We start from the raw sequence: 27,545 nt of genomic DNA on the forward strand, positions 1-27,545 counted from the left end.
AGGATTATGTAACCAATTGAAAATGTGTTCCCAATATCTTTAACCACCCAACATCTTTGAAGGACAAAGGTCTCATCCATTGTTTGGAAGCCAGAAGAAAAGATTGGAGACCATGATCATATTGTGACTGACAGGACAACATGCGCAGACCATTAGCATATGTAAATTTAGATAAGTTCTGAGATGCAATAAAAACATTAAATGGAGGAGATGGGCATCAAAACAAGCCAAGTGGAACACCATAGGTTGGAGACTGAGGTCTGCACAATAGGTGTGAGGGCAATACATTGGGGTATTCCACTCATATCGTGCTTGGTCAAATGCAATACCAGCTGTCTAACATCTTTCTGTACTAGGTGAGCTTGTGGGATTATATGATTGTAGCACTGAACCCCTCTGACAAGACTTAAGCGAGCCAGGCCCACATACTGTAAACAATGGTTGACTGACGCATCTCATCTAACACTGCAAGTAGGACTATTTTGTACCTTTACCCAATTTGGGATGCAACAGGGAGTTTGATTCAGAAAATTGTCACAGCTTGCAAGTGACCATTCCTTCAACTAGTTTCCCATAGAATTGCAGGTTTGCTACTGGGTGGTGGCTAACTGGCTGCATCAGCTTTTTCCAGTTTAACTGTTTCGAAGAATGCCATTATCACAGATCTTTTTAACTCTTCTAGTAGAAAACTGGTATAATGGAATGAGTTATCAGTCTCTGTGAAACTGGATACATTGTAGTAGCTATCTGTTTTCGCTATTTCACTAGGCATATAGCATTATGAGATCCCTAGTCTCTACTGACAATATTCAGCACATTTGCCTTCATTTGGGCAAGAAGATTTCAAATGCATTGGACTTGAGATATGAGCAATGTTGAACTCCCTTGTGACGTATTGCAGAATAGTTTCACTAGGGCCACAGCTAAAGCAAGCACTTGTATGTTTCTTCATATATCCAGCTTTATATTAGTGTTTCACGCAGGTTTCCTGAATTAACCATTTACAACAGTAGGGCACAAGTTAGAGGGATTTGTTTTCTTAGACCCTATCTTTGCATTGTTGCCACTAAGGAGTTACAATATTCATGACTGTTGAGGGAGGCCATCATCTCTGCCAAACAATTCAGCTTTAAGTGAGAATACTTTTTCACTGGGTTGGCAGGGCATCTAGAACATTAGATATCTTTCTCAGTAATGAGGAATAGTAAAAACAGCTGGCTATACAATTGGAAAGAGTAAGTGACAGTGACTGTAGTAGCTGGATAGAGAGACCTCAGTTACATATAACATTCTAAATGATTGTTTTTTTAATGGGTGAGACAGTCTTCAGATTGGTCCAGAACCCATTAACAGTATGTATCCATCAATGCCTGTGAAACCGGAGCAAGTAATTGATTAGTTCACAGAGGTTTTAAATTCACTGGCTATTATCAAACAATTCGTTTTGATCAAAAGTTGATAAAATAAATCTAAACCATCAGCAGCAAAAGACAAAAAAGACTAAATGGCAATTTGTATATCACCAACATTGTAACAGATAGTGCAGGAGGCACGACAAACAGGAGGTAACTATTTAAAAAGTAGATTTGGTAAGTAAATTAAAAGATAGCAATTTTAATTGCCATTTGCTTCAATAGCAATAGCAATACTAACGTGCTCTATTTATTAACATATTTTGTAAATCACTGGCTTGTGATTGTTAGCCAGCTCATAGCACTGATCATTATGATGAGAAGGTTCTCGAGATAGTCAAACCTTTTGCTAGAAAATGGAATATCTGTATTCGCAATGGACTGTAATCTCATGATGAACCTCTGCAATGGTCATGCTGCACTCATAAGAATTATTCCCTTGTTTGTGGTGAGAGTAACCCCAAGGGTTTTAAAGAAGGATGAGAAAGACCGTTTGAAGAGACATATCATCGGTTTTCTCTTGAAAACTGCCAGATTTGTAAGATTTATTAGACCTGGACACACAGGGACTGACTCACAAATTGCATGTAACAGCACATAAAGTAGTCCTAGAGCAATATTACTTACTTATTACAAAATGCAAGTCACAAACCTATGATTATAAATGTCCACCTATGTTTTCTATGGGAAGAGCATCACGGATGTAAGTTAGATGTAAGTTAACGACTTAGAATTATACATCGGAGAAACCAAGGGAGTGGTTGAAAAAAAGGGAATATTTACCACTATATGGGATGGGTTTAGAGAGGCATAGGATGGAGTTTAGTGAGGGCTAATGAGGGCTTAAGGGAGGGACAGAGAGGCTTCCACAAAGGAGTAAGCTCATTGCTATTAACAAACTGCACTTCTGAAGTTATTGTTATAATTATCATGTTTTTTTCCTTTCAGATTTCCTCCTTTTGGAATACATGTGGTAGTTGTTTAAACTATAATGATGGCTTTAAAATGCACATTTATTCATGCCACTGTTCATTGAAACATGTTGATCAAGTCTTCTTGAAAATATTTATGTTATTTTATTTGAATTGAGTCCTCTGCTCTAACAAATGGTTTGGAATTATGAACAAGGTTTCACCAAAGGTAATAATCTCACTTCTCGTTGATTTTCTTAAAGCAAGTAAGTAAAAGGTTGCAAGGCTTTTTCTGCTACTTGTTTATTCTAAAAGATTCAACAATGATTAGATATGTTATAAAAAGCTAATGACAGATGGTTGGAGGGTGGGTGTAGTCCAACTTCCTTTCTGTCTTGACTTGGCACACTGACAAAGTCCTTAGAATCATGGGATTTTTGGGCTGTTTTATGGAATATTGATAGATAAAAATGCATCATCACTATTGCCAAAAAGGACTAAAACAGTAGTAGCCATAGTCCAGCTCAGACCTTGAGTAAGTTCATTACCACACATGGCCTAACACTGGCGCTGCCGCACCATCCCATTGAAAATAATATAGACAGGGACTTAAAATTGAATATCATGGGAAATATTGTTAGAATAAATTAATTTATTTCAACTTTTTAAAAATATATATAACTTCTGTTTAATTTAAAATAAAATTATATAGCAATAAAAATAAATACTATTTTATGGTAAAATAGTTTGCTACGTTTTAAATTAAAAAAATAATGTATTCAATTTAAAAAAATACTTACATTCATGTAAATTAATTCTACAGGTAAGGTTTTGTAATGTTTAGTACATAATAAGATAATATAAATATTTTACTTTAGGTGGTGTTTAGTTTTTAAACAAATCTTTAAAAAATAGTTTTAATGTAATTTATATATTTGTTTAAAATACAGGTGCAATTTAAAATCAAGTTAATAGTGCTTTCAAATGTTTATCCTTGCTCTAAATTTAAAATAAATAAATAAAAATATAAAATGAATTTATATTATTATTAAACATGAAATATCATTACTATTTTTTTAATCTTTATTAATCTTTATTAAGCTTTTAAAATTGTAGTAGTACGAACTTTAGAGTACTAAATTAATTGAAATTAATTTAATTTAAATAAAATTAATTTTTAAAGGTGTAGTTAAAAACCCATCTACTATAAAGTGTTTGTATTTTCTTATTATGTAGTAAATCTCCCAAAAAGTTATGTATAGAATGAATATACATTACTTCAAATGTTTTTTTAAAATTAAAGTTACCTTTGTTAATTAAAGAAGGTTATTAAATATTTTATCATGAAATAATATTTATTTTATATATACAATTATTTTAACATTAAATAAATGTGTCCACATTTTTAAAAAAAAGAATAAGTTATTTTATAATAAGAATATTTGCTATGGGGCTCTATTTTAAGTCTGCACCTCCATTATTTTCAGTGGGAGGGTGCTTTAGTACTAGTGGTTGGCCATGTGTGGTGCTTGATGTACAACAGGTACAAAGTATAAAAGTAAATGTATACATGTAGATTTACTCACATCTAAATGTTTCTTTGTGAATAGGGCCTACAGAGTGCAGATCTGCATCACCACCAGACTTCATGCAAATGTACCCTACTCCCAACACTCCAATGTTTGGAAACAGGTTAGTCCTTGAATGAGGCCCATGTGTTTAAAGCCCTCAACAATGCCCTCCTCTCTACCAACCTTTCAAAGACTGTACAGCTTTTTGGCCTAATCTAGTTGCCAATTCTCTCCCCTGTACTGTACATAGCAGAACAGTCTAATGTCTAAGGCCTCATGCCAATGTCCCCCATCTCACAAAATACTGAGACACTCCACTGAACATGTTTACTGATAGGGAATACTCTGACACCTTAAAGGAACTAATCCAGTTTTTTTGTCAATCTCCTGCTCTCCACAAGATTCTTCTCTATCCAGGACGCTTTCAGAGACAGTGTCCTAATACCCTGAAATGGCATTCATTTTGAAACCTATGCACCAACACACCAAACTGCAGCTTCTTCCCTACCTTCCTACCTTGCACGCCCATGCAATTCCACTGTTTCCTCATCACACCAAGATCTGGAGAATTGACTTCTGACACCTTTCTCTAATCAAACATTTTCTCTTGCACGCACCCCCGCCTCCACCTCAACAGATCACTGCCCTCATGAGAGGTTTTCCAAATGATCAAGCAGGTTCTTACTTCCTTGCTCAAATAATTTTCACTCATTCCAAAAGATCACAATAAGTGCCATCTGCTCTTCAACTTGCTCTACCATTCAAGTCACATTAAACACCTAGCAAGCACTAACTGAAGGTATTCTTCAAGAACAGTTTGCAGTTAGATCACATCCAAGATAATGACAACAGGTACCCTCTGATCTCTCTGCTATAAAACCAGGCAGTGTTTTCCTGCCCCTCACACATCTCAATCAGAGGCCCTCGTCTGTAGCACAACATAGAGAGCGTTCTTGTCTTTCATCCATTTTATACAGCTGGACCTGCTCTGGCCAGCCCTCCCACTGTTGATTTTTTGGGTTCGCCTTTTTTTCAACAAAATAAACCATTCTCAGTTTGTGGCAGAATAAACAGCTGGATGCAAGCATGATGGCTCATAATGAATGAGTATCAGACTGCAGGCTTGTTTCTTTGAAGGCTCACTGGTGTATTAACCACAGCGTTTGCCTTCTGTACCTCACATTTCTGTCCAAGTCTACACACTGATATCAAGATTCCCATTGCCAACCGTTTCATTAAACTACAGGGCAGAAATGTTTGTTTCATCAATTTACAGACAAACAAAGCATAAAAGTGCTGTCCAATATTAGATTTCAGAACTTAACTTATTTTGGGCACAGCACACTCTCCTCCTTTGCACTCAACAACTGTGAGATCTCCTAATTCACTTTTACAATGTTCCACATTCACAGACTCCAAACAATCTGTAACACCATTAAATAGTTCACAAAGAGACTCGTCTTTTCAAATGGATCTATTTAAAGTCCTTGTATATTGTGTATCCTTCCCTATTTGGAAAATCATGAATTCACACTTTTGTGCTCCTCAGCCACAAATTTCTCATAAAGTTACTCTACTGTCCTACATTCTACTGTACACATAGCTCACAGGCTGAACGTCTTGTCTATTACTTCCTCACCTTGAAGCTCTGGTATTTTTTCGAGCAGACTATTAGGGATATTGAAAACCACCAAATATCCACAGAACTAATATGGCCTGGTTTTTGCACTATAACCTCCTTTCTTTTATTCTTGTTGTCAGCCTATTTATCTTGTGCAAGATACTCCCTAGCAGTCAGTGCTGATCTCTACTAATGAACCTAACAAGCAAACAGTTACAAAAATGTAACAAAATACACAAATCTCCATGCATTTATGTTAATGAAGAGAATAGACTGCTTTGTTTTGTTTTGTTTAGTTTGCAAACGCTCTTCTGAATCAGAGTGAAGTCAAACACTCAGGGTTGACAGAGTTTATGTTTACACTAGAAGAAAATATGCCATGTGATGAAAAGTGAGATAACATGTTTGTCTTCTATCAATTGATAAAAATTGGACTTTGAGGTGTGTTAAACTATTTTTCACACTTTTACTTTATTGGAGATGCTATGTGGACATATCGACTCACCATGCCTCCTTCTGGATCATAAAACCTTTGAATGAGTTGCACAGCAGTGCTCTTCCCAGCACCGCTTGGTCCAACAAAAGCTGTTGTCTCCCCAGATTTAATGAACATGCTAAGGTTATCTAAAATCTGAAAGAAAGATTTGAACATTATATTTATCAACATGCGTTGCAGATATTTTGTTCCAAGCTAAAACATTGAATTCAAAATTCTTCGAATCATCAGTCCCTCTAATTTCAATGATGCTTAAATAGTACACAATAGTACACAAGTTGGAACAACGTTCGGTTTCCTTTTTGGCAACATGTACATCAGGCCAGCCCTCCCACTGTTGACTTCTTCCAAAACAATGTAGAGTAGGACTTGGGGCTTCATCAAGAAGGATGCAAGCTAACCAAGGGAAAGTGAAACTCTGCAAAAAACTGAGACAGCTTGGTAATTCAGTGGTGGTTCAGGACTATGGACTTGTCTATTGAACTGATATAGAGGAACTTTGTCAAAATATTGGACATAAAGTGTTGTTTGTAATCAACTGACTCTCTAACAGCATAATCCAATGAATTCTGCCTATATGTGAGACATGTGTCCCATTGCTGAGACAGTTATACGCTCTCATTGACTCATACTTTGAAAGTAGGGAAGCTTTTGAAACAATCTTATGCTCCTACATTAATCTACAATTTAATATGTTAATTAAAAATGTATTGTGTTATTCCTTGATTACCAAAGTATATTGATTATACATAAATTTACAAAGCAACTGACATTCCTGAAGATCTGGCATATACCCAAAAGGAACAGTAGGGTTGAACTTCCGTCAATAATTTTAAAAGATGAGTGTGTTCATCAAAACGAGCCATATAAATGTGTTTTCTTCCTTGGATACATGTCACATTTTGCTCCACATGTGAGGAATAGTTTGCATGAATAACTTGCTTTATGTATGCACAACATTCCAGCCTGAACTGCCTGGCCAGATTCTCCCTAAACTGGAATACAATCAACCCAAGACTGGTTTTGTCTTCTTAGGGCTCATCAGTTGGTCATAGCTTTGTTTCAGTGGCACAGTATGCACATGACCCTCATCAGGGCATACCTGTCCTTCTTTGAGTGTCACACTGCAGTATACAAAAAAATTATGAATGTAATGCTTAATCTAATCTCAGCTACTGGTAATTACTCTGGCCGCATCTTAGTTCATTGTTGTTTTTCACACCATGCCACCTCAGTTTAGAACCAACCATACGCAAATAAGTCTTGACCCTTCTCCAGTAGGAACGGTACCAACAGAACTGCCAAGTCAGGTCCTTTCAGAACCCGAATCCAAGCTTTCTTACTTTTTAGCTCAGGTCTTCAGCTTCACATGGAATTCGAGATGAGAGGGTGAAGCTCTGATGCAGAGTGCAGGGTCATTCCATGGTTAGGAACAATCTGTGAGAAGAGGGAATATTATCGTTCTGCTTTGGTGGATGTGTGGGATGTGTGCTAGAGAGAGTCCGGCTGATTGTAGGTACATGGAGGGTTCATGGAAATGTCTGCAGCTTTTCAGGTAGGTGGGGCCTAAGTTGTGAAGTCCTTTGTATGTGTGGGGGAATTGTGCACCCTTGTGTGCTGGGAGCCAGTGGAGTATCCTCAGGTGTGTGTAAAGTGAGCCTTTCATGGGAGTTTTAGAACAAGTCTGGCTGCTGTGTTCTGGATAGTTTGTAGTCTCTTTGTGAGTTTCTTGTTGATTCCTGCATAGAGAGAGTTCCCATAGTGCAGCCTGCTGGTTATGAGGGCTTCAGTAATGGTTTTTCTGATGTTGTTCAGTAGTAATTTTTAGATCTTTCTCGACTTCCTCTGGGTGTGAAAACAGAGTGCTCTGAATTCATTGAACTGTGCGGACATCTTGAGTTTTTTGTCAATGATAATCCCATGTTTTTTTGCTTGTGGGTCTTTGGTGGGGAAATTGCCAAGGTATGTAGGCCAGTAGATGATGTTATGGGAGTGTATGCCGTTAGCCAATGCAGTCATGTAGATGTCAAAGAGTGTGGGGCAGAGACAAGGGACTTAAGGTACTATGCAGACGAGTTACCTGGCTTCTGAAGAGTAAGGGGCCAGAATGACTGTTTAGAAGGAGCAGCTCCATCAGAGGACATGCCCTTGAAGGCCAGTGTTGTACAGTCATGTAATCATAATGTGGTGGGAACCCATGTCAAAGCCTACTGATAGGTTTTTCCTCTGTCTACGATCCTCTGGATGTCATCAGTTGCTGCAATGAGGGCTGTCTCCATGCTGTGGTTAGGTATGAAACCAGACTGTGTGGTATTGAGGAGCTGGTGGTTGGTGAGATGATCTGAGAGGTATCTGTTGATGGTGTTTTTTTAGGACCTTGGCTGGGTATGGTAGGAGGGAGATCAGTCTGTAGTTAACACATTTTGTTGGGTTTGCTGAGAGCTTCTTTGGGGCAACACTGACTGCTACATGTTACCAGGCTTCCAGGAATGATGCTGTGTCAATGGAGGTGTTGCAAATGAGAGTGAGAGGTGTGCTGATGGGGTGGATCCTTTGTTGCAGGTGTGGTGGGGCAGCAGTCTGACCGGCTTGTCTTTGCTTCTGTTGAAGCTGGCATTGAGGTGGTCTTGGTATTGGTTTCCCAGTTTTGTTTGTGGTATCACCTCAAAATGGAATTAAAGGTGTCCTTTTCAGTGCCTTCATGGCTTCTTCTCTACCTAAATTCAAACTGTTTGCAGTGTACTTTAGATATTCTGAGTACTTTTGTTTACCAGATAGCCTAGGTATGTGCTCTTGCTGGTTTTCCCTTTTTGCGTGGGGCCAGTGTGCTGGCACATGTGGAGATCCAGCTAATAATGTTCTTGATGTCATTTTGTAGATTGCTGGTGTTCTCTGGGAAGCTCTGGGAGAGGATGGAAGCCCCATCCTTCTATTCCACATTTCCCCAGTATTGGCGGGTGGGTCTGAGGTGGTTGCTCTTTTGTGTTTATGTTTATTTAGAAGCTTTTCAGCAAGTGATCGGTTAAGTTGATGGGTGTCGTTTTTTTTATCATTATGTTATTCAATGATGTGAAAATGGAGTCTAAAACTTGTCTAGTGGCATGGGTGGTGTCAGATATGCATTGGATAAATCTGAGGATTTAGAGGCTTTCAATGATTGCAACTGAATTGGTCCCTGTGACATTCTCTAGGTAAAAGTTTAGGTCTTCTAGGAGGATGTGGGGCTGGAGTCCATGATATTTTTAGAAGGTGTTTGTTTTCACAAAGGGTGTGGTGGGGAGAGAGAGAGTCCTAGGTGCATTCTCTCAGGAAATATTCCATGCACAATAGAGCAACTAAGCAAAAAAGACCAACAGAAAAAGAAAAAAAACACTTTAAAATCAAACTAAGACATCCAAAGAATTTGAAGTAGATGCCTCACCCACTAAATAGTGGCATGCTCCATCACTGGTAGGATGGTAGCACCAAGGAAGACTCAGCCAGACTTGGGAGTTCATATATAAAGTATTTGTCTGGATAAAGCAGCGATCCAAGGAGGTGACAATGCTAAAAATGCCTAACGGTATACCCCCCAAAATTCCTTTTTATTAGCAGGGTACCGTGGACATAAATAAAAACAAAAACAGGGTTTAATTGAGCATTAGTGTTTCATTTGACCCTGAGTGTTGCCAAAAAGAGGTAATTGAGTCCACCATGGTCGTACCATCCTAACAGGGCATAGCTAGACACTGATGATTAAGCATGCCACTACTTACTATCTACAGCTACGTACAGAGATTGAACAACTTAAGGGATGAAGCAGATTCTTGTGGTTCTCCAAATAGAATTGAAACTTTAACCCCTTTGCTGCACGGCCTTTTACCCCTCAGGCTCCAAGGCTTTTTTGGCTATTTGAGGCAGTTCACACTTAGGCCCTCAGAACTTTTTGTCCACATAAGCTACCAGCAACAAATTTATGTCCTTTTTTCCAAAATCTCAGGGATTCTAGAGGTACCCAGAGTTTGTGGGTTCCCCTGGAAGAGACCAAGAAATTAGACAAAATACAGCTAAAACATTTCGTTTTTAAAAAAAAAAATGGAAAAAGGGATGCAGAAGAAAGCTTGTGTTTTTTTCCCTGAAAATAGCATTAACAAAGGGTTTGCGGTGCTAAAATCATCATCTCCACAGCTTTCAGGAACAGGCAGACTTGATTCAGAAAACTACATTTTTTAATACAATGTTGGCATTTTACTGGGACATATCCCATTTTTACTAGATTTTGTGCTTTCAGCTTCCTTCCAGTTAGTGACAAAAATGGGTGTGAAACCAATGTTGGATCCCAGACAGCTAAACATTTCTTAAAAGTAGACAAAATTCTGAATTCAGCAAAGGATTATTTGTGTAGATCCTTCAAGGTTTTCCTACAGAAAGTAACAGCTAAAATAAAAGAAAATATTGAAATTGAGGTGAAAAAAATAGCTATTTCTGTCCACGTTTTCTTCTATAACTTTTTCCAGCTATGGCACATTTTCGAAAGCAATATATTGTTATGGACTCATCTGGTTGTGGGGATGTATTAGGCTTGTAGGTTCATCAGGAACCCTAGGTACCCATAGCCAATAAAGGAGCTGCATATTGCAATGAGTTTTCATTGTCTACCAGATATATAGCAATTCATTTTGTGAGATATAAAGAGTGAAAAATAGGTATGAAGGAAACCTTTGTATTTCCAAAATGGGCACAAGATAAGGTGTTGGGAAGCAGTGGTCATTTGCACATCTCTGAATTTCGGGGTCCCCACAATAGCATGTGAATTACAGGGCATTTCTCAAATAGATGCCTTTTTTACACACTGTCTTACATTTGGAAGGAAAACATGCAGAGAAAGACAAGGAGCAATAACACTTGTTCTGCTATTCTGTGTTTCTCCCAAGTCTCCTGATAATAATGGTACCTCACTTGTGTGGGTAGGCCTAGGACCCGCAAAAGGAATCGCAACATGGACACATCACATTTTTACATTGAAATCTGACGTGTTTTTTGGAACGCGCCCAGTTGCGGATTTTGGCCTCTAGCTCAGTCTGCACCTAAGGAAACCTACCAAACCTGTGCATTTTTTAAAACTAGACACCTCAGGGAATCCAGGATGGGGTGACCTGTGGGGCTTTCACCAGGTTCTGTTACCCAGAATCCTTTGAAAACCTTAAACATTTGCAAAAAAACACTTTTTCCTCACATCTCGGTGATAGAAAGTTCTGGAATCTGAGAGAAGCCACAAATTTCCTTCCACCCAGCATTTCCCCCAGGTCTCCAAATACAAATGGTACCTGACTTGTGTGGGTAGGCCTAGTGCCTGTAGCAGGAAATGCTCCAAAACACTATGTGGACACATCAAAATGAACAAATGCAAAAATACCTGTAATTGCGGGGAGGGGAGCACCTGAGTTTTTGGTCCTGGCTCAGCAGCCATCTTGGGAAACCTACCAAACCCAGACATTTCTGAAAACTAGACACCCGAGGGAGTCGAGGGAGCTGTAATTTGTGTGGATACCCCAGTGTTTTCTTACCTAGAATCCTCAGCAAACCTCAAATTTAGCTAAAAAAAGTACATTTTCCCCACATTTTAGTGTGGGATCACCGCACTAGCACAAATTTCCTACCACCCAAAGTTCCCCTCAGTCTCCAGATAAAAATTATATCTCACTTGTGTAGGTGGGCCAAGTGCCAGTGACAGGGAAGAGCCAAAAGCATGTTGAAATTGAAGGGGAACCAAAGCAGGTTCAAAAGGGCAGTTTGAAAAAAAAAAACATGTTATGGCTGACAAGTGGGGCAGAATTTGTATCGGTATAGATGCAACAATGCTGTGTGGTAGGCATTTTATGGATTCCTGCAGATTCCAGAAGGTTCCATCACAAAAAAGTTGGAAAAATGTGCGATTTCAAGCAAATTTGAAGGTTTGCAGGACATTGTGGGTAAGAAAATGGTGTGGGGTGCGTGTGAAGCACACCACCCTGGACTCACCCAGATGTTTAGTTTTCATATGTGTCTAGATCTCGTAGATTTTTCAACATGGCAGCCTCCCAAAGTCCAAAAAGTGCAGCCCTCACCATTTCAAGTGGGATGATTTTGAGAATTAGACAAGCTTTCGTGGCCCAAATGTAAAACCAAACCTCAAAATAATCAAATCTCCTCCTGCTTGCTGTTGGGATAAGATCTTTTAGTATGCGGGGGAGAGGTGAAAGACTGTTACCTCCTTCAGTTGCGGTGGGGGCATAACCATGCCCATACTGGTTGGGAGCCACCACCCCACTACTTTTTTTTTAATTCCCTGGCATCTAGTAGGCTTTCTGCCCCCCACCGGGGAGTGGATTGGCGGTTATTACCCCACCTGCCACCGGTGGGCAGAAGAACTTTGTCCCCATTTATTTGGTGTAGGGGTATGGTCATACCCCCACCCTCTTTTTTTCAAAAATATTCTTCCCTGGTATCTGGTGGGGTTTCTGCCTCCCTTGGGGGCAGATGGGCCTTACAGAAATAGGCCAATCTACCACCAAGGGTGGCAGAAATGGCCAACAGTAACATGGCCCCATGGGAAGCGACCCTTGCCCTAGGGGCTGCCACCTCAAATAAAACACACACACACACACCAATCCCTGGTGTCTAAGTGGTTTCTGCTCCCTCTGGGGGAAGATCGGCCTAATAGAAATAGGACAATCTGCCATTAAGGGGGCAGAAATGGCCTAATATAAATTTGTCCCCCAGGGGAGTGATTCTTGCCTAGGGGGTCACTACCCACCTGTAAAAAAAAAAAAATCACTGGTGCCTAGTGTTTTCTGCTCCCTTTGGGGGCAGATCGGCCTAATAAAAATAGGTCGATCTGCCCCAGGAGGAGCAGAAATGGCCTAAAATAATGTGCCCCACAGGGGAGCGACTCTTGCCTAAGGGGTCACTCCCCATGTGTGAAATTGGCACAACAAAAAAGCCCTGGTGTCTAGTGTTTTCTGCTCCCCATGGGGCAAGATTGACCTAAGAAAAATAGGCTGATCTGCCCCCAAGGGGGGGGGGGGCAGAAATGGACTAAAATAAAATCGCTCTCCAGCGGAGCGACCCTTGCCTAAGGGTCACTCCCCATTAGTAAAAGAAAAAAAATCCTGATGCCTACTGATTTCTGCTTCCTTTGTTGGCAGAGCGGCCTAATTAAAATAGGCCAATCTGTCCCAAGGGGGAGAAATGTATAAATGTATACCCTAGGGGAGCGACCCTTGCCTAAGGGGTCGCGACCCTAGCGTGAAATAGATAGAAAAGTAAAAAATCCCTGGTGTCTCATGGTTTCTGACCCCCTTGGGGGCAGATTGGCCTAATAAAAATAGGCCAATCTGCCCCCAAGGGTAGCAGTAATGGCCTAAAAACAATGCCCCCCAGAGGAGCGACCCTTGCCTAAGGGTTCGCTCCCCACATCTAAATAATTTTAAAGAAAAATGATCCCTGGTGTCTAGTGGCTTCCTATTGAGGTATTCAAACACAGGAAGGAACATTATCTATTGCTTGTTTTGCGGAGATAAAGTGGTTAACAAAAATTGAGGTGTATTAAAGTGTGACTAAGATGGTTTTCACTTAGGGGGTCATTCTGACCTTGGCGGTCCATGACCGCCATGGCGGAGTGCGGCGGTAGCACCACCAACAGGCTGGCGGTGCTTCCTGGGCGATTCTGACCGCGGCGGTAAAGCCGCGGTCGGAAAAGGGAAGCCGGCGGTTTCCCGCCGGTTTCCCGCTGGCCCAGGGAACCCGCCATGGCGGCACTGCTTGCAGCACCGCCATGGGGATTCCGACCGCCTTCCCGCCAGCCTGTTTCTGGCGGTGTCCACCGCCGGAACCAGGATGGTGGGAACGTGTGCCGTGGGGCCCCTGGGGGCCCCTGCACTGCCCATGCCACTGGCATGGGCAGTGCAGGGGCCCCCTAACAGGGCCCCACAAAGATTTTCACTGTCTGCTTAGCAGACAGTGAAAATCGCGACGGGTGCCACTGCACCCGTCGCACCCCTTCAACTCCGCCGGCTCCATTCCGAGCCGGCTACATTGTTGAAGGGGCTGTCCCGCTGGGCCGGGCGGCGGTCTTCTGGCGGTCGGCCGCCGGCCGCGCGGGAAAGCCGGAATGGCCGCCGCGGTCTTTTGACCGCGGTGCGGTCTTTCGGCGGGAACCGCTTGGTGGGCGGCGACCGCCGACCGCCGCGGTCAGAATGACCGCCTTAATCTGTTAAGTTTATCTGCAAAGTGCATTTTTCGACTCCTTGGCATTTTTGAACAGGGTTATTGTTCTGTGTTTAGCATGTGAAATCTGACCGGGCAAGCAGGTGCATTTGGTGAGGCAAATATTCTCATTGTAGGCTGGCCTTATTTAATGAGAGATGACTGAATTTTGCTTGCTCTCCATCTCCGTTCTAATTGTTTCATGGAGCTTCTTGCTTTTGCTAGTACACTGAGAAAAACAGATTTGTTTTACTCTTGTGCTTTTGTATTTAACTTAGTGGAGTCAGGCTGTTGATCACTATTTAAACTGATGCAGTGTAGCCATTGACTTAATTATTGACTTAAAAATAGAGGTTTAGGCTGACTCCTATATGTAACCTATATTTTAAACATTTGTCTTCGTATTTATCCATGTGTAATTTGCCTTTGTAGTAAGCTGGTGTGTGGTGAGTACCTATGGTATTATTACCTTGTGCCAGGTCCAGGTATCCCCTATTAGTGAGGTGTAGTCAGTGTTTAGGAAGTTAGGGCTCTCTAGAGGTAGCTGTGGATGAGCAGCCAAGACTTATCTAAGAGACATGCAAAGTTTTTTGCAATACCACTGTAGTCACACAGCACTTACACACATGAAAGAATCACACAGTGTTACAGTACTTTGTTTTAGTGACACAAATACTAAAAGACTAGATAGGCAATCCTCCAATAGGAGGTAAGTAAACACCCTACTATATGTATAGTACCATCAGAAATTGTCATTAAAGCAATAGAAAACAGTGAAAAGCAATAGGCAGTACTGAAGGCTTGGGGGGGGGCAAACCTATACTAAGAAAGTGGAATGCAAAAGTCAGGCCCCCACCCAAGGAAGTGGAATCAGTGGAGGGGAGCTGGAGGAACTAGGAAATCCACAACGTAAGTACCAGAGTGCCCCCCCAGCGACCAGGAGAAAAGAAGCAAGGAACTGTTTCTCCCCAAACCCATCAGAAGGACTTCAGAGAAAGATATTACAAGACCCAGACAAGACTGTAAGAAATCAAAGAGGAAGACCTGGAAAAGACCAGGTCCAGTTCACATTAGAGTGTCTGGTGGTGGCAAGAGCCACTACCCACCCGTCTGTGGATGCAGGATCTGGTCGACGGTGAGATGAAGATGGTCAGCAATGCCGCCCTGGGGCAGCTGAAGAGTTCCTGAGTGATGTATTCGATGTCACATGCTGGTTGAAGAATTGCAGTCAGTCTGTGGTGTGGGAAAACCACCAACAAGCCTTGGCAAAGGCAAATGTCACAAATGAAGAAACGTGGAGCTGCTGGGGACCAGCAAGGTCCAGGGGTTGCATCCCACACCGATGACCCACTGGCAGCAAGCACAGGTTTTGCTATGAGGCCCACGCAGCACACCTGGAAAGGAATCCCGTGCCGCTGGAGAAGCATGCAGAGGGCTGTGTGTCACAGGGAAGAGTGCTGGGGGCTAGTGTTACATGGAGTCTGAAGATCCCTTGGAGGAGATGCCAACAAGCCTTGGTAGCTACAAGAGATGCAGTGCATGGGGTTACTGTCTTGCATGGAAAGGCAAGGACTTACCATCTCCAAAGTTGGAGAGCTGGCAGAGAAGACCAAGGGGCCCACTCCAGACCACCACCTGTGATGCAGGATCCATGAAGCTCAGGAAAAGAGGAGATCCACACAGCCGGTCATTGTTGCAGTTGGTGCCTGCAGATGCAGGGGAATGACTGCTTCACTCCAAGGGAGATTCCTTCTTGGTTCTTGGTGCAGACTGAAGACTTGCTGCCCTGAGACTATGCACAAGAGTGGAAATGTTGCAGTTGCTGGAAGGAACAGGAGAATCAATGTTGCAGAGCAGATTTGTCACTGTAGCTGCAAGTTGTAGGTTTCTGTGGAGACAGTTAAGTTTCTAGTGGCAAGAAATTGAAGTAAACATTGCTGAGGAGTCCAGCTGGAGTCTTGCATGTCAAATCTGAGGACCCACCCAAGAGGGAGACCCTAAATAGTTCTGGAAGGGGGAATGGTCACCTTACAAGGTGACCATCTACCAGGAGGGGTCTGTGACATCACCTGCCTGACCTGGCCACTCAGATGCTCCCAGACCCCTCTGCCCACCTTGGATTCAAGATGGCAGAATCAAGTGGCCACCTGGAGGAGCACTGGGCACCACCCCTGGGTGGTGATGGACAGGGGAGTGGTTACTCCCCTTTCCATTGTCTAGTTTCACGCCAGAGCAGGGACTGGAGGTCCCTGAACCCAGGCAGACTGATTTATGCAAGGAGGGCACCAAACATGCCCTTCAAAGCATACCAGTGGCTTAGGATGCTACCCTTTCCAAGCCATGTAGCATCTATTTCAAAGGGAGAGGCTGTGGCCCTCCTTTCCCAAAGGAAACCCTTTGTTCTGCCTTCCTAGGCTTGAACTGATCAAGCAGCAGGAGGTCAGAAACCCGCCTGAGGGGTGGCAGCAGCATGAGATGCCGGTAAAACCCCAGAAAGCTCATTTGAGCAATGCTGGGGGTACTCTAAGGAGCCCCCAGAGTGCATGGAATCAAACAACCAATACTAGCCACAGTACTGGGGTATGATTCTGACATGTTTGATACCAAACATGCCCAGGTTCGGAATTACCGTTATGTAGCTGGACATAGGCAGTGACCTATATCCAGTACACGCATAAAATGGCGTCCCTGCACACTCGAAGTCCAAGAAAATGGACCTGGAGTTCATGGGGGTACCTCTGCTCATGCAGGGGTGCCCTCACACACAGGTACCAGCACCCTGCCCTCTGGGCTATGTGGGCCTACCACAGGGGTGACTTACAGTGACCTGGTGCAGTGACCTGAAGTGAAAGGGTGCATGCACCTTTTCATGCAGGCTTCAATGGCAGGCCTGCAAACACATTTTACATTGGCTCCCATGGGTGGCATAATACAGGCTGCAGCCCATGAGGAACCCCTGGTGCCCCAATTCCCTGGGTACCTGGGCACCATATACTAGGGACTTATATGGGGGCATCAGTATGCCAAATGTGGGGTGTGTGAAGTCCAAGCAACCAAATTTAGAGGGAGAGACCACAGTCACTGGGGTCCTGGTTAGCAGGATCCCAGTGAACACAGTCAAAACATACTGACATCAGACAAAAAAGTGGAGGTAACCATGCCAAAAAGAGAGTACATTCCTTCAGTCTTTGTCTAGGTAAATAGCTTAGTGGATGTTTATTAGGTGTGTAGTCGTAAAGCAAGGTTTTCATACAATTTAGGGGCTGATTTAAGAGCCCCTAGCGCCATCCTAACAACACATTAGCTGAATTTTTTATGCTACTGTGGCGTTGGCCAAAAACGCTGCACCATATTTACAAAGAGTCACAATGCATGTATTGCGCCACTTTGTAACCCTTTGCCCTACATTATGCCTGCGCCAGGCATAATGTTTCTAAGAGATTTCCTTGCACCATTTTTCGCTGCACCTTTTACGCCTGCTCGGGGCAGGCATTAAAAGGGGGCATGCCTTTGAATACAATGGGTCCCTATTACTCTGCACGAGTAGCGCCAAAGTTTTGCCACTACTCTTGCAGAGAATATTAACAGCATTAAAAAAATGATGCTATTGCCCCCTACCCTGCGCTATGGTGCGCCATATTTCAAATACAGTGCACAAATGGTGGCGGTAGTGGGGTGCTAAGGGGAGCAAGAAAAGTAGCTCTGCACTGGGCGAAGCACCACTTTTCTTAAATCAGCCTCTTAGTTTTTTTAAGTGTGAGTATCGAAAAAACAAATTGTTTTGTCGTTCAGTTGTAAATTTCACTTTTCCTGGAGGGTGTCGTCCGGAAAACGTGTTTATATTCACAGAACATAGGCTCTCTTTGGGTTAATTGCTGACTGTTATGATAAATGCCAACACTTTTTGTTTGATGTGCTGTTTGCTCTCCATGGATGACTACTGCGCATTTTGGTAACAGGGACCTTATTTAGAGATTGGTGAATGTGGGACATTTGCTAAAAAAAAGTGGCTGATGTACTGCCTGCCGTTTTCAGTGTGTATGGGGTCTCTATTCCCTTTAAATAGACGGGGAAGAACATCCACTGCTTTTTGGCGATGGTTCTCACCCACCAAAATCTAAATAAAGTCGTATATCTTCTGCAAATAATTTTGTAAGTATCATTGTCAATGATTATTTGTTTGCTCAATTGGGCCCCTGGTGTTTCATAAAGGTGAAAGGAATTAATTAATCTTTCCCTCCTCGTTGATATTCATGTCTCGAGTCATAGTTGTTTTCTACTAAAATCTAGTTTTAGTTTTAACTGCATTTGTTTTAATTCAACCACTATATTCGGAAGAATAGAATCCTTAATTGTGAACTTACTTTAGAGTTGAAAATCGTCCAATGTTTAGTTTAGCATAAAATATATACTTATAGATAGGTGAACATGATTTACCTTAACTTCAGGCCGGGAAGGATAATTAAATGTCACATTCTGAAATTCGATCTCTCCTTTGACTTTATCCAGCTTATATCCTTCTTCAGACAGGCAGTCAATTGTTGGCTCCTGAAGGGAAAATACAAATATCATACTGTTAATATAATGTTAAATAGGTTCTTCGGCAGCTAACAAATGTATGCTGAAACAATAACTTTAACTTTTTAATAAAACTTCTTTAAAACCACAAAAATACAGTCATAAGTCTCGCAAGTGGTCATTATACATTTTATCAACAGACCGAGACTAACCATGGCACTCAGGCACACTGCTAAAGACATAGGGGGTTATTACTACTTTGGAGGAGGTGTTAATCCGTCCCAAAAGTGACGGTAAAGTGACGGATATACCACCAGCCGTATTACGAGTCCATTATATCCTGTGGAACTCGTCATACGGCTGGTGGTATATCCGTCACTTTACCGTCACTTTTGGGACGGATTAACACCTCCTCCAAAGTTGTAATAACCCCCTTAAATGATTATCGCTGTGTCCAAACTGGAATATCGTGGGGAGCCAATGGATTTAGGCTCAGATCTGTGACTGGGGGTGATTGTTTGACATTGTGCAGCATTCTGTCCATCATCTGTTCTTTTTCCATTTGTCACTCTAAGTGGGAAGGGTATGCCCAGGCATGAGTCCCATGCTCGCTATGCCCCCGGCCATGGAGGATGTAGCATGGCAGTTCGGGCTTGACTGTTCCCTGGCCAACAGGGTCAAGATTGATATGCATATGGCTGAGTCCAATCTGGAATGGTGAGTAAATGATGGATTTATGCCTAGATCTGTGACTGGGGGTAAATGGTTGACATGATTCAACATTCAGTCCATCATGTGCGCTTTTTACACTACTAAAGAACACCTGCAAATGTTTGGGTGGCTTTGGAATTACTGACTGAGGGGCATTTGAGACCATCTCGCTTTCAACGTGTGCTTTTGTGATGTATTGGTTTTCACTGAAATGGTAAAATACGTCTTTGTTCATATCATCAATTCTAATTCCTTCCATTTCCCATCAAATAAAATGTACAAAAACTAGCAAATCAAGAAGTATTGTCTGCGGTCATGGAAAAGTGAGTTTCTATGAAAGTGTTCTAATGATCTGGTCAGAGGTCTTGATAGACAAAGGTCAATATTTCTTGGGTCTTCTACGTTCTGTAAAGACAACTCCACACACAATTGTAACGCAAGTCCTTATTTAGTGTCATAAGTAGCTTCAATGCACTATGAGAGGAATGGTGAGGAATACTTGAGTAATCTCCTGCCTTTTCAGCTTCTGCGCATATTCTGTCAACATTCCAGAATGTACAGTTGATGACAATGACAAACAGTGATAACACCCAGTACGGTATCCTGTATGGTACACATGTAAATACCTACCATGATAAAGCACCTTCCAACTTTATTGACAACAAATAGGCTTATACTAAAATTTACAAGGTGCAAAGAAACTATAGGACTACAGCACATGTCTTTTTCTATTTACAACTGTTAAAGAATAGGATAAAGACATACTAAATTTGCAGTCGAATAAAACTACACAAACATTATACCATATATAAACATATTACAATAAAAGAAAGTCCTACCATTAAAATACTTTAATAAAACACCTTGACTAATATGTTCCATTCCCTATACCAAAAGCTATTAAATAGCTTCATACAGTCACATTAAACAAAGTAGTTATAAAGCTAACATCCTTTCAAGTTAAATTACTTATTCACAAATATAGTCTTGGAACTTCCTTGGTTTTACTTTAGGACGACCAGCCCTACTCACTGTATTGCTTATCGTGGCGGCTTCACCTTCACTGCCTGGTTGCAAAGTATTCCCAACCCTTTTGATACCCATCTCCCTGACCTCAGTTGTTTGATAGGTCATCTTCACCTTCTGACAACCAGTCAAAATTCTGTTGCATACCATCATCCTTTTCCCTTACATGAGGATTGTTATTTGACCTACCACTCTTCTGTTTACATAAAGAATTGACAGATAAACGCCATACATTTCCTTCACTGAGTAGCACTGAATTGCAAAAGGTTTTTTCTACTAATAACGGTTGGAAAAACCAACTTTGGTTCTTTCCAACATACCTACTCCTTTATACACATACTCTATCACCTATTTTTACCTGCACAGCCTTGCTGTTGTTCTTTAGTTGGGATACTTTTTATACACTCTGGGCCTGATTACGACCCTGGCGGTAAAAACCGTCAGGGCCGTGGTCCGCGGGAGCACCGCCAACAGGCTGGCGGTGCTCCTTTGGGCATTCTGACCGCGGCGGTACAGCCGTGGTCAGAAACGGAAAGTTGGCGGTGTACCGCCGGCTTTCCGCTGCCCAGGGAAATCCTCCATGGCGGCGCAGCTTGCTGCGCCGCCATGGGGATTCCGACCGCCATCCTGTTCCTGGCGGTATCGGCCGCCAGGAACAGGATGGCGGTATGGGGTGTCGTGGGGCCCCTGGGGGCCCCTGCAGTGCCCATGCCGATGGCATGGGCACTGCAGGGGCCCCCATAAGAGGGCCCCACTTAGAATTTCAGTGTCTGCTTAGCAGACACTGAAATTCGCGACGGGTGCTACTGCACCCGTCGCACCCCTTCCACTCCGCCGGCTCCATTCGGAGCCGGCTTCCTCGTGGAAGGGTGTTTCCCGCTGGGCTGGCGGGCAGCCTTTTGGCGATCGCCCACCAGCCCAGCAGGAAACCAAGAATGACCGCCGCTGTCTTTTGACCGCGGTACGGTCTTCTGGCGGTTCCCGCTTGGCGGGCGGCTCCCGCCGCCCGCCAAGCTTGGAATCACCCCCTATGTGTGCTTCTAGCAACTTTTTTAACCACTACAGGTGACAGTCCACCCTTCTTGCTGCTTTCAGCCACTCAATGTTATCTTTGGACATCAGAGTTCTCCTCCTCATAATTACAAAAGGTCTAGACCCTGTTGTCTCACAAGGAATAATCTGTATGCCCTCCATACTAAGCTGTTACTACAAGCCAACTGGATCATTCCTTTGATTGCATGTTCTACTGCTCTGTTTCCTGCTAAATGATTCTCAGAAGTAGTCTTGTGCACAATTCCATTTCTTTTCAAGTACATTTTAAAACATTCAGATGCAAATTGAGGACCATCATCACACCAACACTCTTGGGCAACCCTTCTTTCATGAAGATCCAGTAAAGGAACTTAATAATACTCACAGTATCAGCTTTTCATACCATTTATACCTCTGGCCATTTGGTAAAGTGATCAATCAAGGCAGCAACAAACACTTGTTCTTCTTGTTCACAAATAGGCCCCATTATGTCAATCCTATCTCTTTCCCAATGCATAGTTGAACTAGGGATAGGCTGTAAAAGTGGTCTGAGAGTAACATGGGTTTTGTCAGAATTCCCATATGGTTTTGGTGATCCCCAAATATCCTTCATGACAAGTTTCTAGGATCTTGGTTCTAAATTTCACAGGAGGAACAACCTTACCATTTCTTAAGGGCAAACCCCCTTTAAAAGATAACTTCTTCCTTGCTTTCCAAAAAGTCAACAATTCTTTCTAGACTAATTTCTTATCAGGCCAGCCCTTTGAAATAATTCTGCACACATTTGTAAGAATCACATCCTGTTCTTGATCAATCTTCCATTCCTTACTGGAAATGCCCTTAAATTCTTCTAAAACATTTGCCACACAAAATTCTTCCACCACATCCTCACATACCCCATTCAATAGAAGTGGTATGCGGCTCAACAAATATACAAGCACATTCTTAGCACCTGGAGCAACCTTACTATTTCTTAAGAGCAAACCACCTTCAAAAGATAACACATTCCTTACTTCTCAAAAAGTCAACAATACTTTCTGGACTAATTTCTTATCAGGCCAGCCCATTGAAATACTTCTGCACACATTTGCAAGAATCATATCCTGTTCTTGGTCAATCTTCCATTCTTCACTCAAAATGACCTGAAATTCTTCTAAAATGTTTGCCACACAAAGGGGGTCATTCTGACCTCGGCGGTAAAAGGAGCTTACCGCCGGTCAGAAGACCGCCACAACACCGCCGCAGTCGCGGTAAACCGCCACGGTCATTCTGACCCGCAAGTGGCAAACCGCCAAAAACCCGACATCCACACAAGTCCGCCACACCAAAGGTCAGCGAAAAAATGGCGATGACCAAACCTCCACCGCCACGCCAACAGAAATATGCCCATGCCATTACGACCCACGAATCCACGCGGCGGTCTTTCAACCGCGGTATTCCATTGGCGGTACACACCACCGCGCTCAAAATACACACACCCTTACAAAACACAACCACATTGGCCAATTTGAAATACACACACCTGATACACATACACACACCACTCCCACATACCCAATACAATATAAAACACACACCCACATCACCCACAAACCCTTACTACCACAATTGCGAATCAAGGACAGAGAGAGACTGCACAGCTTAGAGAAGACCATAACACAGAGGCTAAACACAACATCACCCACACAATTACAATGCACAAAACACCATACACCACCACACACATCACACTCCACAACACATACAACATCCCTCACCTCATCCACACCACCCCATGGCACCCCAAAGACACCCCAGGTTCTCTGACGCAGAACTCAGGGTCATGGTGGAGGAAATAGTACGTGTAGAGCTATTCGGGGCACAGGTGCAGCACACCACAATTGCTAGGAAGATGGAGCTATGGCAAAGGATAGTCGACAGGGTCAATGCGGTGGGACAGCATCCACGCAATCGGGAGGACATCAGGAAGCGCTGGAACGACCTACGGGGGAAGGTGCGTTCCATGGTATCAAGGCACAACATAGCGGTGCAGAAGACTGGCGGCGGACCCCCACCTACTCCCCCAGAATTCACAGCATGGGAGGAGGAAGTCTTGCACATCCTGCATCCTGAGGGCCTCGCAGGAGTAGGCGGAGGAATGGACTCTGGTAAGTCAAATCTTAACTACTACTTCCCACCCCCACCCCACCTGCATGCCAAATCATACCCTCACCTCCACCCCCATCACACCAACTCCTTGCAAATGTCCCACCATCACAACCCACCCATCCCAACACCTAGACCTGCATGCGGCCACAAAGCATGGACACCCATCACCAAAGCATGCCCACTGCACACACACATCACCCCCACAAGCCACCCTCACAAAAGCCCCCACAAGGGAATGCCTGCCCTTGGGTACACGGACACCCACCCATCACACGAAATACCACACACAGATGCAATAACCATACCCTTATACCCCTGCAGGACCCGAACGCCACCACACCGCCACGGAGGGTACAGAGATGTCCATCCCACCCCCAGAAGAGGCCCCCAGTGATGACAGCAGCTCTGTCGACCTGGACCCAGATGACCAGCCCGGCCCATCGGGGACCTCTGGACAGTCGGTTCCCCACACACAGCCACAGGCTACAGCAGACCTAACCCCCTCTGGGAACACCAGCACAGCTCCCACCCAGCGGGCCCATGCCTCTGTCTCCAGGACACGTCAATCAGCGGTGTGTCCGCCACTACAGGGCACCCAGGTTAACCCACCAACCCAACAACAACAGGGACCTGGGGGCAGTGGGAGTGGGCACACCGTCCAGGTGGCAGAGGCCCAGGGAAACAGGGGAACTGGGAGGGCTGCTGTGCGACAGGGGGGGGACAGGCCAAGGGAACCCACTCTCCAAGAGGCCCTCACCACCATCATGGGAGCATACCACCACTCCCAGGAGACGATGGCGACGGTACTGGCCAGGTTCCAGGAGATCCAGGCACAGCAGGAGGAACGGTACATGGGGTTCAGAGACGAACTCAGGAACATCGGTTCCGCAATGGGGACCATAGTCCTGGCCCTCAACCAGATAGTCACCACATTGCGGGACCATGTGGCACCACAAAGGGCCCCTGTCACTAGCCTGGACCAGGAACAGCCTACCATCTCCGCCAGCGCTAGTGGACAGGAGGCCCCCACACAACGACAGGCCCCCAGAACCCCACCTCCTGCTGAAGAACAACCACCCCGCAAGCGGAACCTGAGATCACACAAGAAGACAGAGTAGGATGCCAAGACCCCCGCCAGCATAAGATACCCCCTGATGTCATCCCACTGTCCCACATTGTCACCCTGTCCAACCTTAAACTGCCCCTGCTCCATCCTCCCACAGGCATATGGACAATGCACCTGTGAGACTGAGAACTGGACTCTGCCATGGACATTACTCCACCCCCACCCATCACCGTTTTACTATCATGTACCTATATGTAGCACTTGAAATAAATCACGTATTGCATGTACAATAACAGGAGTCTGCTTATATTTTTCTATTATGTATCACACATAACGGTGCTATTATGTTCTGTGACATTGTGATGACAACATACCAATGACAACAAGGTGTAGTCCATGGGCAAACAAAGCAGAAGTCACGCAGTTGGTCAAACAGCTCTGAAAAGTGAATGGAAAGTCACAATTCAGTCAAGAGGAAATGGTGGGGAACACAGAAAGTAGAGATGCAGGAGGCCTGAAGTAAATGCAAAATGGCGTGGGTGATTCTTACCTATGTGCTACTGAAAATACTGTTGTATAACTGTGTCCCTGTTGTCCGTGTCGTCCCCGTCGTCTTCCTCCTCTTCACTCTCCACAGGCTCCACAGCTGCTACAACACCACCATCTGGACCATCCTCCTGCAGGAAAGGCACCTGGCGTCGCAATGCAAGATTGTGAAGCATACAGCAGGCCACGATGATATGGCACACCTTCTTTGGTGAGTACATTAGGGATCCACCTGTCATATGCAGGCACCTAAACCTGGCCTTCAGGACCCCGATGGTCCTTTCTATTATCCTCCTAGTTCGCCCATGGGCCTCATTGTACCGTTCCTCTGCCCTGGTCCGGGGATTCCTCACTGGGGTAAATAGCCAGGAGAGGTTGGGGTAACCAGAGTCACCTAATAACCACACACGGTGTCTCTGTAGCTGTTCCATCACATAAGGGATGCTGCTATTTCGCATAACATACGCGTCATGCACTGACCCAGGGAACTTGGCATTTACATGGGAGATGTACTGGTCTGCCAAACAGACCACCTGGACATTCATCGAATGATAACTTTTTCTGTTTCTGTACACCTGCTCACTGTCTTTGGGGGGTACCAAAGCCACATGGGTCCCATCAATGGCACCAATGATGTTGGGGATATGTCCAAGGGCATAGAAATCACCCTTCACTGTAGCCAAATCATCCTCCTCAGGGAAAACAATGTAGCTCCGTATGTATTTCATCAGGGCAGACAACACTCTGGACAAAACCTTAGAAAACATAGGCTGAGACATCCCTGATGACATGGCCACTGTTGTCTGAAAAGACCCACTTGCTAAAAAATGGAGTACTGACAGAACCTGCACCAGAGGGGGAATCCCTGTGGGTTGGCGGATGGGGGACATCAGGTCTGGCTCCAGCTGGGCACACAGTTCATGTATAGTGGCTCTGTCAAGTCGGTATCGAAGTATAATATGTCGTTCTTCCATTGTCGACAGGTCCACCAGCGGTCGGTACACGGGAGGATTCATCCTTCTCCTCGCAAGTCCCAGCGGACGGTGCCTAGGAAGGACAACATGAAGTACAGAGTCAAGCAACCCACAGGTTCGTTCACACAGCTTGCACAGTAATTGAATCGCTATGCAGTGAAAGGCTTGTATGAGTGGCAATGCAAGGCCTAGGCCTGTGTGACGCGGTAGAAATTAAGCCATGTGGGCCCTTGAAATGGCGGCTGCCTGACCTGAGAAGTGTGACAGTGGGATGTGAGGTCAATGCGCTGGCGTGGCACACCGTGGCGGTAGGCGGTCGAAGACCGCGGTGCGAAGGCGCATTGGTTAACATTGAACCCTATGGGTTTCATTAGCCAATGACGATGTGCGCCGGCGGTCGCGGTACGCACCGCGGCGGTACGCACCGCCGCGGGCGTGACCGCCATTTTCTATCTGATTAATCACTCGAGACCTGATCATCCACAGGAGAGGACCTATACTGGAAGTGCTGCTGTGACGTCGGTCTGGAAGATACAATGGCTGCTGCGACTGGGGAAAAGGCCCCTGCCTTCACTTCTGAAGAGTTGGAGAAACTTGTGGATGGGGTCCTCCCCCAGTATGCGCTACTCTACTGTCCTCCAGACCAACAGGTAAGTACACTGGGTGCACGTTGAATGGGCTATGCCTGTGTTGAGTAGGGTGGATGTAAGATGGTGGGGAGGGGAGCGAATGAGGAGTGCAACGCACGACAGATGAGAGCATGTGCCACATGGCAAGGTTGGGGAGGGGGGGCCAATCACATCTAACATGCAGAAAACTGATGATATTTCCTTTCCCACCCTGTACATGTCAAATAGGTCAGCGCCCATCAGAAAGTCGACATTTGGCGTGCCATCGCCAAGGACGTCCGGGCCCTGGTGGTCCACAACAGACGGGGCACCCACTGCCGAAAGAGGTGGGAGGACATCCGCCACGGGACCAGGAAGACCGCCGAGTCACTGCTGGGGATGGCCTCCCAACGTAGGAGGGGTGCCAGTCGTACCTTGACCCCCCTGATGTCCCGGATCCTGGCGGTGGCCTACCCCGATTTGGATGGGCGCGTGAGGACATCAAGGCAGACACAAGGGGGTGAGTATCAGCACATTCTGCTATCTTTGCGCGCAGTGGAGGTGTCTGGGTTGGAGAGGAGGGCTGTGGGTGACTTTAGGCCAGGGCGCTTTCTGTAGTCTAGTCCCCTCCTTTAGGCATGGCCCTGTGCCCCCGCCCCCCCACCTCTGTAGGGTGCCA

At 44.5% G+C, this 27,545-nt stretch overlaps 1 protein-coding gene across 1 annotated transcript in view; it reads right to left on the minus strand.

The window, feature by feature from the left end:
• ABCB11 (ATP binding cassette subfamily B member 11) overlaps positions 1-27,545 on the minus strand; it is a 443,062-nt gene that overhangs the window by 175,372 nt on the left and 240,145 nt on the right. The window contains exons 13-14 of the mRNA XM_069225280.1: positions 18,675-18,785; positions 6,021-6,146 (exon numbers count right to left, since the gene is read on the minus strand). Of these exons, the coding sequence (XP_069081381.1) occupies positions 6,021-6,146; positions 18,675-18,785 (237 nt within the window). The remainder of the gene's footprint in view (positions 1-6,020; positions 6,147-18,674; positions 18,786-27,545) is intronic.

This window comes from Pleurodeles waltl, chromosome 3_1 (genome assembly GCF_031143425.1).
Source record: "Pleurodeles waltl isolate 20211129_DDA chromosome 3_1, aPleWal1.hap1.20221129, whole genome shotgun sequence".
Classification (NCBI taxonomy): Eukaryota; Metazoa; Chordata; class Amphibia; order Caudata; family Salamandridae; genus Pleurodeles; species Pleurodeles waltl.